This window comes from Falco rusticolus, chromosome 7 (genome assembly GCF_015220075.1).
Source record: "Falco rusticolus isolate bFalRus1 chromosome 7, bFalRus1.pri, whole genome shotgun sequence".
NCBI lineage: Eukaryota > Metazoa > Chordata > Aves > Falconiformes > Falconidae > Falco > Falco rusticolus.
The window spans coordinates 903,583-918,949 of NC_051193.1; the positions used below are offsets into that span (position 1 = coordinate 903,583).

At 40.6% G+C, this 15,367-nt stretch overlaps 1 protein-coding gene across 1 annotated transcript in view; it reads right to left on the minus strand.

Moving 5' to 3' along the window:
- Positions 1 to 15,367, minus strand: part of MYO9A (myosin IXA) — a 184,028-nt gene that overhangs the window by 146,366 nt on the left and 22,295 nt on the right. Inside the window, 1 exon segment of the mRNA XM_037395109.1 lies at positions 3,027 to 3,949. Coding sequence (XP_037251006.1) covers positions 3,027 to 3,869 — 843 coding nt within the window. The 5' untranslated portion in view covers positions 3,870 to 3,949.

A 15,367-nucleotide genomic window follows, 5' to 3' on the forward strand; every position in this document is an offset into this window, starting at 1 on the left:
TAATATACGAATATATAAATATTATATTATCATCTATCACAAAACAGAAAAGGCATATTGCAACTATTCCAATTGCTACAAAAACCCTTGCTATTAAATCCCATCGTAAGAAAAAGAAAATCCGTAAGACTTCCATCAAATATACCTTAAAAGGACACACTTGGTCTCAGTACACACACACAGCAGCTGCTGCTGCGTACAGCTACTGGATGATATTACCACGTTTAGATGGCAGTAACAGCTTGGCTGGACAGCTGTCCCCAAAAGGGCAATTTGGACAAGGCTCACAGGAGTCTTGTGCAACAAAGAAGTCACAAACAATAGCCTGATGCTATTCGGAATAGGTAAAGTAGGAACACAGTGAAGCTGCAGAAAAAAAAAATAATAGTAATTCTGCTCCACTTCCGCCCCTGCCGTGCGAGCACGATTGTGACAGCATTCCCAGGGACGGGTGGTTCAGTGCAAACGCTCATGCTACCAGAGATGCTTTGCAAGCAGGGAAAGAAAAAGAGATTAATGGGTACAAGTCAACTCTTACTCACTGTGCTCCATTCCCTAAATCAGAAGTTGCAGCATAAAGAGTTTATGCAGCTGCCTCCTAAAAGACAAGCCTGAGCTGAACATAATTTTATTTTAAATACACAGACAGAAAACAAAGGGACCAAAGAGGTGTCCGAAGGAGGGAAGAAGAATGACGACAAAGGAGGCAGGGTGTGTGTGTGTGGGGAAACACCCAAGTTTGGCATCTAAGCTTACAGAGATGTGAAAACTGCATTTCAGCCACAAATGCAAGGAATCAGAAGGTCCAGTCTGCAAACGGGTGGCAGGGTAACACGACACTTCACAACAGATCTTCTCTGAAGATCCGTTTTTTAGGAAGGGAAGAAAAAGCAGAAGTATGCACACTTTATCTTTAAGCCTGTGTGATTTGTGACTATTTGGGACTGGTGCTGGCAGAGCAGAAGAAATTCTGGATTACTCTCACTTTCTCCAAGAGACCTGGAGGCAGCTAGAGAAGCAAAACAGCAGCTGTCCAGCTGCCAGAGTGAAGGAATGTAAACTTCTGTTTCAAAAGAAAAAAAAACACCCAACAAAAACTCACCAACAAAAAAACCAGCTATGATTCAGATGAATTTTTTTTTCCCCTAAAAACAGCTGCAGATCTTGCAAAAGGAAAGCAAAGAGGCTTAGTGCATCCCTCTCTTGTACCTAATCCCAACACACACAACACACAACAGTTCCCTGGAAGAATTAAGTGGCCATCACCAAAGCAGCATTACCAGTAAACTGTCTGCACTGCTGCACTCCATCCGAGAGCCAAGCAAGCAGAATATTTACCTAATCCTGAAAAGAACCCAAAATTTAAGAAAAAACAATTCACAAAACTTCCTTCTACCTTCTCTTTCATGGAGATCTCCACCTCTGGAAATCTAAGCTGGACTGAGGTGCTCTCTGTGACAGTAATTAAGACAACTATAAAGTGGACCTTAGTCTAACAAGATGCATTAAAAAAGCATACCAAAAACCAAACAGGCATACAAATGTTTCAAATAAACAGCAGCATTGGAGGTGGAATGCAATAATTTTCATTAAATTAGTTGGTTTTTTAAATTAACATGGTCACCTAATTGGGTCATTGCAGTAACATCCATTAACTGTAGGCTACTGGAGCCTGGTCTAGTATTTTCTCATCAACTCCAGCAATAAACAGCTCCACAATCTCTTGCACAACAGCAGGAGAAACACTGGCGAGTGCAAGAATGGGAAGCCTGCTTTCCTGTGTGCTTTAAAATAATTATCACACAGTTTCATGCAGACTGTCAAAAAAGGAAAAAAAAAGCCTCTTCAATTTCTTTACCTTGTTTGTTATACAGCTTTGTAGCTTTTCAGGACAAAGCCCATCCAGAATTACTTTAATCATTTGCTAACTCCAGATTAAGTTAGGTCAACACACCCTACCTGACATGAAATCAGAAAAAAAAAACACTCGTTGGCTTTGCAAAATCAAGCTCTTGGCTTATCCTTGGCTGAAATACCCACAAGCAGTAGTCCTTCCTCTGATTCCCAGTCTTCTGCAGGTAGTTGAAACTGGCCAAAGTCCTCACACTCATTAATGGAATACGGACACAGTAGATATCTCTGTCTACAACTGCCAAAAAGACCTTTCAAAACAGAAAACAAACCCCCCAAAATCTGTGAATTTTACTAACCTTTAGTTGAAGCCACTTTTTATTTTAAGAAAAGAAAACGCAGCCATCAAGCACCTCCCTGTACTGTGGCTTCAAAGAACAATGGCACAGATGAAGCTGATGCTCACGTCACCCTCATGCAGACAGGCTTTCACAAACAAAACTGGCAATTCTAACGCAAACCATTTCAAAGAGTTAAGGGGCAAGCTCAAGGCAATTTAATTAATGCATGCTTGTACCCCTCTCTTCAATTTCATATCTGTAAAGTTAATGCTGCAGTTAATCTAATCTCCTTTCACACACAGGAAAAGTCTGCATAAAGTAACTAATCACACTGGCCAAAACAAGTACTCGTGATTAGAAAATAAAAGTTTTGACCATGAAAGTTACCTTTGATCTCTTCCCCAGCCCAATGAAGTTGAGTGCACAGAAACTCCGTAAATACAACACTATCAATATACTATGTGCAATTAATTCTCTTTCAATATACTATAAAGAAAGGCCACTGATAATTCAAGAAAGGGTTTTTAATTTCCATTTTCAAACTGAAAAATCACTGAGATATACCAGTATTAAGCAACACTTGAGTGAAAACAAAGCACTAACAAATTTATCAGAAAGCTATTTGCTGTACTTTTATTTTTCCCTTTTTTTGACGCAAGTAGAATTCTATAGGCAGAAACATAACCTTCTCTTATTGCTAGTACTGTTGTTAATTTTATCAGCAGCACACAGCAGATAAACCCAGATTAGTGTCATAATAAAACCCCAACTACTTAGTTGCTTTTTTTTTTCCCACCGTTAAAAGTTTCCACACTACTATTGTGTTCATCTTACCTCAAGCACTGGTCCAGCTCCTAGAATAATCTGTTCTACTCCGCTGGCAAATCCCTTCTGGCTGAGGGCGGTGAGGTGATGAATCAGAAAGTTAGTGCTCTGTGTCTTTCCCGAGCCGCTCTCTCCCGAAATCACAATGCACTGGTTCTTTTTCCGCTGAAGCATGGCATGGTAAGCCACATCTGCCACAGCGTAAACATGGGGCTCCAGCTTTCCCAGCTGATGGTTATCGTACATCTTTACATACTTGGGGTTATAAATAGGTAGAAACTTAAACGGATTAATAACGATGAGGATACTGCCTACATAGGTGTAGATTTTTTCTTGCTTGAAGCGGTTTCTGAGATTTTCCAGGAGCGTTTTCTCATTCAAGTCCGGCAGGCTGCACAAATCATCATAGTCCTTCTGCTGCGGCTGGGGAAGGAAGCCACGCTCCACCATCCGGCGACGCTCCTCCGTCACCCGCAACCAGGACTGAAGGCTCCCATAGTGAATGGACCCATCCAGATTCTTCTCCCGCAGGAGGAAGCGATAATCCTCGCCACTGATGCGGTTCTCCAGGGCCATACGAGGCCACAGCATCATGCGCTGGACCGGGCAGTCTGTTGGGTTGAGGATCCATTCCTCCCCACCAAACTCCTTCACTTCAGCAAGGACGTAGCATTTTGTTTTCTCAAGCTGAAGTTTATTGATGAGTGAATCAATCACCTCAGCAGCCGTGGAAGTTTTCCTGGCAGTGATGGGGCAGTAGATAGTCCCTTCTGCAATGCTCCCAGGGTATATGTGCAGCGTGTACTCGCTATCTTCAAAGCGTCGTCTTCCTCCAACATCATTTACACTCATATTGGATCCTTTTCCATCAGTACCTGTGCTGCATAGTCAGGACCATCCTATATTCTTGTCAGGTCATCATGTTAGCAATGCTACAAAAAAAGCAAACCAAAATAGGTTAGGTGATTTATCTTGCCAGGGATCCCTGAAAAATCTTGACGTGTGCCATGAGATGCAATGGAGCAACTCAACTGATGATACCAATCACCTTAACAGAAAGCAAGTGATGATTCCCAACCAACGGCTGAAAAGAGCAGGGCTTTCACACACCAAAGCTGTAATAAGGTATTTAACACACAAACGCTGCCCACACCTCAAGCTCCCCTCTACTTAAGTGTAACTACCCACAGCACATCAAGCTTTTGCTAATTTTTCCCTGACACTGAAGCATCAAAGATACTCTAAAAATCAGAGGGTAGTTCTGTATTTCATGGAGAATAAAATCAGTATTTTGTGAGCAACATACCAGACAGCCTACTAAATCAACATCAGCATCCTAATGTCAGAAGTTGCTACAGCTTTATTGCTTAATATTACCAAATAGCTTATTTAGCAGTTAGTGTCTCTATTTCCATGTTTGCATACCTCATGCCAACTTAGGGAAAGCATCACTCAGCTAACCATGGCTTTGGAAAACACCCCTTGACTTTCCCAACACTGACTTACCCATACATATAAATTACATATTTTTCAGGAGTTGTTAGAGAATTAAACCTTTCGAGATTTTGAACAGTTGCATACCATGCTTACTTAAAAAAAAAAACCCACACAAAAAACCCAAACAACAAAACTTTAAAATATCACCTTAAAGACATACTCCAACTAAAAAGAAAATGTCTTCTTTGTCACAGAATCATATAATGGTTTAGGTTGGAAAAGGCCTTTAAGATCAAGTCCAACAGTTAACCTAACACTGCTATATCCACCATTAAACCACATCCCTAAGTGCCACGTCTATTTATATTTTAAATACCTTCAGGGGTGGTGACTCACCCACCTCTCCCCAGGCAGCCTGTTCCAGTGCTTGACAACCCTTCTGGTGAAGATGTTCTTCCTAATAGCCAATCTAAACTACCCCTGGCTCAACACAAGGCCATTTCCTCTTGTCAATTCAAAGCCCTTCCTGAGCGACATTCAGAATGACTCTTGAAACACAATGATTTGCCTAGTCACAAGTCTAAAAGACAACTGAATTACTTAGTGGTCATAAGCTCCAAGTCCCCTCACAACACAAAGGCACACGCAACCCCTGCAGCAGCGCCCAACCAGGAGCACTCGCTGCTGACAGACCTGGTGCTCAGCTCCACCATCCCTGGGTGAGGACCTTGTATTGACTGAATTCACCTATTCCTACAACTGCTCTAAAATCCAGACTGTGAGAAGAATCATCAGCTTCTCACAGGTGTGTGGTATACAACACCTTCAAATTTCAGCTGCTAAAATGACCATCCCCTTCCCCTGTGGCCCTGGTCTAGATACATTACCCCACAGTCCCGTGCCAGTGAAGAGTAGCTGAAGTCCTTTCCCTTCCTGTCCAGGAGATTTTTCAACACGTTGGGATTCAAACAGCAGCACTTTTCTGCCCACCAAGCCAGCATTTTTCAGAGATGTCCACATCTGACATCAGATATGAACTATTACAGCCAACTCAATCTCACTTTTTATTTCTCTCCGACTGCTTAAAAACCACAGAAAACCAATGTCTGGTGCTGAATCATGAAATGCACAGCTAATTTCTCAAACTTACATCACCACAAGATGACAACGCTCCACCACTACCCTCCAAATGAAAGCAATTCCAGAGTTAATGGTCCTCTGTTCTCTGATTGGTTCTAACTCACTCAAGATTCCCCTTGAAGACGTTAGGAGGTGTTCCAATTACAAAGACAAAAGGTAACTACGAAGAAATGCAAAGGACCCTCAGAGCCAACATCTGGGCAATAAAATGGCAGGTGACATTTAACACCGATAAAAGTTTGTGATGCACATCCTAACATGACATATAACGTTGAGCCTCTCCTTGAGCACTGCCTTACAGGAGCAAGACCTCATGTCTGTGACAGTTCCCTGATGGCATCAACTAAACACTCAAGTACAGTCAAAAAACACGAGGTCAAAACCGACATCAGGTTTAAGGAGCTCCTGCACTGCACGTTTGATGTCTGAAGCGCATTCAGAAGCAGCATTTGCATTTCACATGGTCACCCTGTCCTTGCTCTCCTCCCCAAGTACCTAGATCCAAGACCTTCATTCCAAGCATAGCCTCCCTTATCTTCCACATTCACACAAGGCTGAGATTTGGAGATTTGTTCTATTTACTACAAAATGTGAGGTCTTAAAATGAAAAGCATTATTTTGTGTTGTTTCTCGCTCCAATATTTCATTAAGTGTATTAGCCCCAGCCATGTGCTATTCAAAGCAAATAAATTAATATATCACCGTGAAATACATCTGGCAGGGACCGACGGTGCATTTCTTGGTAGCAGGACATATATTATATACTGGGAATCACTCCAAATTCTTTCCTATAGCTTTAGTATAGGCACAGATGCAACAGGGATGATGTCAGTTAAGTGCTGGGTAGGGTTTTCTCTGTCTAGCTCTGACTCCAACACCAGCTTTTCCTTCAAGAAGCGGGGAACGGGAGGGGAACAACCACCACCACACTTAAACTAGATAATTCCTCATTGAGATTCTACTTCAAAGCTTATGAGAAGAGTGCTGCCTATTTTTATTCAAGTTATCAGAGTGTATAGAGGACTACTGACTCGCGTGAGAACTGCAAACAAGACTTCAGGTTGGTTACCTTGAGCAAACCGACCTTGCCTTCCACCTCCTCCCTCCTGTAAAATACACGCAAGCTCAATAAAACCTCTCTAAAGCATCAGGCCACTCTACCCCACCTACCCCAAAGCCTTCCTCGCTTCTCTACAGATGCTTATTCTGCTTGGACTTGGTACAGTAACAAACATCTGTGTCTCCTGCATCCAAACAACTTGAATTCAGAACTGTGAGCCAAGCATGCACCCCACAGATGCTAAAAGCCCCAGTAACTGTGAGAATGAAGAAAAGCCAAGTCCCCTCCAAAACCACTCAAACGCCAGAAGCTTCCACTAATGACTAAGAAATTTAGTGAGGTCAGAAAGCAAAGAGGTGTTAATTTGAGCCTTATAAATCACAGGAGGCATGCCACAGGATTTACTTTTAATAACACTAAACATGTCTCGGAGTATTATGTTAGGTCAAAGAAACGTTAATGAAGATAATTGCTTGTGGTCTCCCAACCATGGTGCACATGAGCTGGGCTCTGCTCAACATCAAACACACTTCTTGCAGACAGTCATTTTCCAAAGTATTTTTGAGAAAATATTGCAATGAAATATGTGTAATTACATAATTAGCATATGTCAGGGAGAAAGGCTCTCCTAATGACAACTGTTCAAGCAGGCTGTCATATTAGCTTTTATATGACTTAAAATTAACAATACTTTTGTGTTTGGACACAAAAAATTAAATAGGAAGATGAAAAGAACAATAGAGCAAGTATTTTCCAACCTGCAAAACTTGCTCTACATACTATTTTAAGGCATTTTGCGTTGCTACATGTTTACACTTCAGTGAGAACAGACAAATAATGATGCGACATCTAAGTTATTTATACAGGCTTATAGAAAAGAAAAGCTAGTATCTTGCTGGAAGGGCACGCATGTCTCCTTACTCAAGTGGCAGATTATAAAAGGACCTGACTTGATCACCAAGCTCTGGTTCAGCTGCTTCACTCACATACAGGCATTGGCAAGGATAAAGGCAACAGTAACGGGACACTGATCCTGCGGGAGATGGAAACCCAGAGCGTACATCAGACCTCAGAGGCAAGAGCTGCTAACTCCCGTGAACACTCTGGCCAAAATTTATGGACTATGCATGCCTATGAAAGGAAAAATTTACAACGTTTTAAGTCAACATACTTTCAGCCTAATATGTTCTATATCCTTTTCTATTTTCTACATTTGAATGAAGGTTCTTACTCAAACTGACCCTGCACACTGATTTTACTCGATTTTACTATCATAACAATCTTACTTGCAATGTAAAAAGCATGCTCTCCAAACAAACACAAGGCTACAAATCAAGCCTTGTCCTCTCCTACATAACAAAATCAATTAATATTTCCAAGCAGCTCAGAAGCCCTTACAAAAATCGCGATAATAATCTGATTACCAGCAGGTTGACAGAAAAAGCATACTAGAATTATGACAGTCAACTGGGCTTTGCGCATACACTAAACTTGTAAATAGTAGTTTACTTTCACATTTCATGCAATCTTGTAATAGTTGTCCACAGTTTAATATACATAAACACTGGTAGCAAACATCCTTTCTCAAATTAAATATATATGTGACCACATATAGCAAGTGCTCTTGCATTGACAGCTGCATTTTTTTAGCAAGTGTGTTGGTTATGCTACTTCTTACTTTTTCATTCACAAGGTCAACCTCAGTATTTTAATTTTCAGAACGAGTGTAAGCAACGCATGGGAAAAAATCCAAAATAAACTGTCTACTGGAAGCATCAGTACCCATTATAAATAATTGGAGATGTCTAACGCCTGAAATCACTGACAAAGTTTGCCAAATATTAGATGATTTGGAAAAAAAACAGATTAGTGTCAGCCTTGAGGCTGCTAAAGGGGCAATTCTGGAAGCAAAGTTCACTTGGTTTTATTGTAACATCCCATAACCCAGACAAGGGACAACAAAAATAGTGGAACTTTCTCCCTGTTGCCAATCCTCAGGCAATCCTAACAAGCTTGGTTGCTCAAGACAGTCTGGATTTATCCATCCACCAGTACCTCAAAACATATAATGTGTGGGGTAGAAATTCCTGGAATAGCTAAACTTTAAAAAAAAAACTGATAAAGAAATGGCCAATTTAAACACACTTCACTGCTTAGTCTGAATATATCAGCACAAGCGCTCTCCAAATTTCTCTCCTGCAGCAACAAATAGCATGGTGCGGCTGGTACCTGAAATGACACCACCACAAGATCAAAACTGATGCCAGACTGACAGATCTGTGACAGCCGAAGCTATAAAAACTACCACATCCTAGACAGGCAGAAAAGCCCATGTAGATGCTCAACATCTTGGTTATTAGTGCACAGTTGTACCTGTGAGTTCATTGGATCATTTATATAATGCTTAAGCCTTTCCTATTTGTCACCTTCCTCTTCCATGCTCACCATGTTTTTCTCTTCCCGCTGTTTGCTGATGGGAGAGAAACATCATTATTGTCGCTTAATCATCTACATCAGCCTGTCTCAAACCGCCTCATGGTGCCAGTGCAGGAGGTGGTGCTGCCTAAAATACAGATTTATGGACCCAGGTATTGGTACAGGGAAAGCAGGAGGGTGCAAAGGGTTTTGCAGTAAAACTGCATGCAAAATTTCTATACAATGAGTTTTGCTCAAAAGAATGAAACTTCTAACACAGAAAGTGTGATAGCTGTAAGTGTTATAGTGATCACAGAATGGTTTGTATTGGAAGAGACCTTTAAAGGTCATCTAGTCTAACCCTCCTGCAGTGTGCAGGGACACCTTCAACTAGATTTGTAATTGCAATTCAAATTTACTTCTTCAAAAGGGATGGTAAGCTTGGATGGGGGGAAAAAACCAACAAAAATCAGCACTCCAAGACTGTCATATACAGAAGAAAGGGGTCTTTTGAATAAATTTCAGAGTAGCTTATTTGGACTGAAACACCTAAGCAACATGCCAATGCAGTGAGATGACCTAAACTAGAACGGAAAATGAAAGCAGGAGCAGAGACACACTTGTAGACACTCAGCAACAACAGAAGTGCCTGCTGGACCTGGCACGATGGGGTGCCAATACACAACCCAAAGGTAACCCCAACAGACACCAAACCACCCATCTCCTGTGAAAGTGAGGGCAAGCATGCAATGGCAGCAGCATCCCAATTACACATTTTACTGCTTTGGTGGTTTCTTCCCTCTCTCCCTAAAATCTTCCATTTGGTCCCAATTCTGTAATCAAGAATTTATCTCCCTTGCTAAATCTGCTTCATCTTGCTCTGAGTTCAAAGCAAACATGAGTGAACCTAAAAACCTGGCGTCCCTTCACTTTCTGCAAACGCAGCTGATAATCTCGTCCAGAGCCTGGAATCACCCCATGCCTCGAGGTTTTGATATTCCCCTGCAGTCTAACCACCACTCAATAGTTTCTTTCATTCTAGCAGCTAGAAGACAGGTGAGGATGCTGCTACCTGTTCATCACGCTCTTGCTGATGCATCTCATGTGGAAATCTGTCAGCTTCTACCAGACCTTTAATCTGAGACAAAAAACATGGGAAATGAAAAACCCCATCTAAAAACATTACAGGAGAAACTGTTGCAAAATGAATTACTCCTAGAAGCCACTGCAAACAGCTCTGACAAGGAACTGAATCAGGACATGAATAATAACACGCTCACATATTCTTCCCCTCAAAATCCAAGCATATTCTGTGCAGGGAACAAATCCATGTCTGAGGAATTAATCAGGGCTACACAGTAAATGAAGAGCTTGTCTGTGGGATTCCTGTCTCACCAGCTGGAGATGCTACCGGAGGCATGAATGAGGGAAAAAAAAAAAAAAAATAATGAAAATAATAACAAAGACACTACAGGAAGGCTTGGTGAGGTCTTGTGACTGAGGCAACTGAATGCGAGAAGTGATTTCCATATTTGCCTCTGTCACAGCACTTCTGAATAATGCTGAAAGGCCTCAAAAATGGTGCAAATAAAATCTTGCCCTGGATTGTTCCTCTTTCTTGAGCTCCAGATTTGAGTCACTGCATCTTGATTTCTGGAAGCGCTACTGCTCTCCTGAAACATGTGCCCTACACATAAGCAGCAGCAACGGTGTTGAAGTATTAAAATAATCAGATTTTTTTCATGGTACTTGTTGAACAGCTGGCACTTGGAAGTTAATTCTGTGTCCCTGAGCTTCATTGATGAAACGACATTGGAGTAAGCAAGGATTCAAAAAATGCTGGGTACTTAGCAAAAATGCAACATCATTAAAAGCTTCATTCTGACAAGTGAGAACTGAGCACCCAGCTGCTCCCTTGGCTTTTTTTTGCCAGAAAAAAAAAAAAATGAAATTTTAAAAAATCGAAAGGAAATTGCTATATCCTCTCTCAGGCTGCATTTAACTTAAATTTGCTATTCTTGTATTCCCTAGGCGGCTAACAAGAACTGCAAACTGAATGGCAAGGACTAACAAAAAGCCAGAAACCAACGAAGTGCTTTGTGTATCCCAAGTGTTTGGAGACTTGCAGGGAGACGAGTCATCGTTATACAGGTTTTTTGCTTCTTTTAATGGCTAATTAAGTAATCACTGACCAGAGACATGACAACCCTGTTCCAAATACCAAGATAAATTTGTCATTTATAAAAAGTGGCAACGTTACATTTAATGTACCTTCAAGTTTTGCCAGATTAACTCCAGGCTCCAGCACCATCCTCTGACAGAGCATCCCTCACCAACACAGCAATTCTCTTCACACCAACAGCCAAAATATCCAATTTTCCAGCTTCACTGGTTGGATTTCCTCCTTACAGGTGTACACAGAGCAGCTCAGCACTTGGAAACCCAAATGGAAAAAAATCTGGAGTTGATATCCTGAAAGCATAGATCACTGTCAAATACCACATTAATACAAGCCCAGGGAAGAGTCAGCTAGCAGGGGGAAATCTGTATAAACCATAAATGGACATGAGATCTTCCTATTATCTCATGAAGCACATGCCTAGCTATTTCTATTTATGTTAGCAACCAAAATTTAATGTTTAAGGTCAGGAAAAAAACAAAAAACACCAAACCAGTGTCTAAAATAAAAATCTTTTTGAACCTGTTAAAATTTAAGGATATGAAGAGCAGAGAGACACTGCCAAGGACTACAGTTGTTCACACTGAGGAGGCATCTCAACAATCCCAAAATAGATGCAGAAAATACTTTTTTCAGAGCCTAGGAATTACTCCAGCGTTAGGGAAAAAAATGCTTATACCCTAGAAGAGCTTGAGAGCTTCAGAGAACAACACCCAGGGGAATAAAAGCATCCTTCCCCTCCTAATCTAGCCCTGCAGGCACTGGCAGTAGGAGAAACCTGAGTACTGCCATGCCCTAAAGGATGCACATTGAAGGATGCAGCACGGCACTCTAGTACCACTTACAGCTTCAACAAGCATCACACTTGAAATAATAGCTAAGCAAAAAGATACGTGCTTTTCCAGAAGCCATATGCATTACACAAATATATTGCACTATCACCTAAATGCCACTGTATCACTGTATTAGAAAATTTCCAAAGACAAGAGTAATAAATGGCAGCTTATAAAAAAACCATGTATATGCTATCGTCAAGAAATAATTTCTTACATTACAATATCACCTCAATGTAAGAGTATTTTGAATACTGATATATATCAATAGATATCAGTACATTGATCCTTTTCAAAGAACCTTGTTAGGTTAGAGAACCATGTCATTCAGCAGACCCTCAGCATGGAGGCCTCCTGCCTCAAGAAACTCAACCCACTTCCAGCACAAGCCAAGACAAACCAACGCTTCTTAGCCTTGCTTATCGTGGAACCCAAGCACACAGCAAAACAAACATTAAACCACTTCGCAAGTGACAATACCTGTGCTCTGTGCTGTACTTCCCTAAGGGAAAAAAAAAAATTAAGGGCAATTTACATAACTGAAGGTCATCAAATTATTTTTGAATACCAAGTCAAGTAATACCTTGATAATTTCTGATGCTTTTTCCTGTAGTCTTAAAAGGTTTAAAGTTATCTTGAAGAAGTTAATACAGCTTAGGTGTAAAGTCAAATTTAAGTGCAATAGTGCTAGGAGAAGGCATAATAATGTCATTACCAATGTTCTCTTTCCTCGTTTTATGGGGGACTATGGACAGCAACCAATAGCGAGAAAGGGATGATTTTAAAGCCTCCTCACCGAAAACGTTTTGGCAAACAATCTACTTAAATTTTTCCAGCATTCCCAATGCATTTTTATTACACTTCACAAAAATTATTACCTGCCTGCTCCTGGTGACCCACCAACACAAAAACCTGAGCTTTCTCTTCTGCCAAAAAGACGTTTCCAACTTTCCTACTGATAGGGATACATACTCCTCAAGATTAAAATGAATGATAAAAAGCAACTCTGGCTGGTCAGAAGCCATATACCATTTTTTAACATTTTAGGTAAAGCATACCTTTTAAGAAGAGTTTAAATACCCAATTCTCCAGTTTTTCAGCTCTGTCTCATACTCTTTAAGCAACACTACAATTCAGCTTTTCCCAAGCATCTGAATAGAAATGAAGTTATTTTTGGAAGTCCATACTCTTACAATACCATGCACACCTACCCCTGCAGCTGCTGGCATCTGCCAGCCATGGTTTCTTCTGCTATAACTCTTATTTCCAAAGCACAAATTATCAAAGCTTCCACCACATAAACCCATCCATGTTATTTTAAAATCCTCCTTAAATGAAGGCAACCCTCAACTAACTGCAAAATGCATGAGCGCTTTGTCCTCCAGTTTGCCACTTCTGCTTGCACCTCCTTCCCGTTTTCCATCCGCAGATGAAATCATTTCCTTGAAGAGAATCATCTTTTCTGCAGTAAAGATGCCCTCTGCAGCAGTAACTGCAGCCTTGTCAGAAAAAAAAAAAGCAGCTACTCATGACTAGATTTAGGATCATATTAAGAGACTGTGCCACATGTTATCCATCTCCTTGAAGCTGAGCATTTGAAACAGCTTAGTGCATCAATTAACCTATATATTTTAGAAATTTGTTCTGCATCACCAGACCATACAGATAGCTTCCACTCCTTTAAACCAAGCACTTAAAAATTGTGCAAAAATAGTGTTTCTTTTCAGTGCAGAACTACACAAAAGATTGTAGCACCAACCTGAAAGCATCCTTCTGCTACCCAGTCCATGCAGTACCAGGTACACGATCCCATTATCCACAGACTGCAAACCGATGCATAGCTAGTAGCAACATATATATATATATATCCCCTATATAGCCTAGCTAGTACAGAAAATAGATTTTAAAGCATTCAGGACTGTGCCATGAAAGATCAAAGGGAAAAGAATACTTTCCTGTATTCTTTTGTATGCTGTCTGCCTGATCTGCCTAGTTACCCAACAAAGAAAAAAAACACCAAACCCAACACCAGAATGAGTCATATTTTAAACAAGACTTCCAACAACTAGGGGGGGGGGGGGGGGCTTCAACCCACAGATTATGATAATTTACAAGCAAGGGCACAAATAGAATGTTGCATTCAAACTAACCACAAAACAATATATTCAATCTCAAAATTAAGCTGTCAAGTAAGTGTCACAACACAAGCATGTTTAAACTCAAAGAGGAGTGTTCTGAATGCATCAGGACATGAAACCAAAACCAAAAGCCATCTTACAATCTAAAAAGTACTGAAAAATCCCTTGAATTATAGATGACAGCTTCATTAAAAATAGTTATTGTCAGCTACCTGGAAACACAAGCTCCGTAGTTCTCTGAAAACATTAATATCTAAAAGAGAAGGAAAAAAAAAAGGCAGTGGAACTATCCAAGTGTTTAACAACACACAACACGAAAATATTTCAAGGATGATATTTTACTAATATTGATATTCTAAAACTGAAGAGATAGCTTACTTGAAATACCACCAGTATTACATATTCCACCACTCTTAGCACAGTTAGTGCTTTTGGCACCGATCTCCACACTGCAGCTTGTCTTTTTGTCCACTTAGCCCTAACAGGAACAAAGGCTCCTATACAAATCTGATTTTTTCCCAATTTTTTATCTTGTTTCTGAGTTCTGTAGATGCAGCTCTCAAGGATACTGTGAGAGCTGCAATCAATGGCTACTTTAATTGTTCATTATATACCTGAAGTCAGCTGTGAATTTCATGTGAAGGACTAAGAAAACTAAGTGCTATCCTGGCATTGCTCTCCACTTTTTTTAAGAGGGAAGGCAAGAACTGGTCGGACTACAGAGACAAAGTTATTTTGGTGAATTAGAGACCCTGTTAATAAACAGAGGCACAGTATGGCAACATGGAAAAAGTTTTTGCCTCCACTGCTCATCTAGGAGCAAAAAACAGGAGGAAGTCAAGCTGCATTGCTTTTCTTGATGGAGTAGATACACTGACTGAAGCCTGCAGAAATTCAGCAATGTTCGGTGACTGGTACCAGGGAATCGATGCATCCATTAGGGATGCCATAATACACCTTTTTAAAATGAAAGAAGCAGTAAATGACCAAGGAAGTACAGCAGATGCTGTGACACAGCACAGGGCCATAATAAACATGGATTTTAGGGTGCCTCTGATACCCTCTGGCTTTTATGGGGGTTCATAAACCTTTTGCTGATTACACATCACTGATAAGGATTAGGAAGAGCATCCCAATTTCCAAACCTG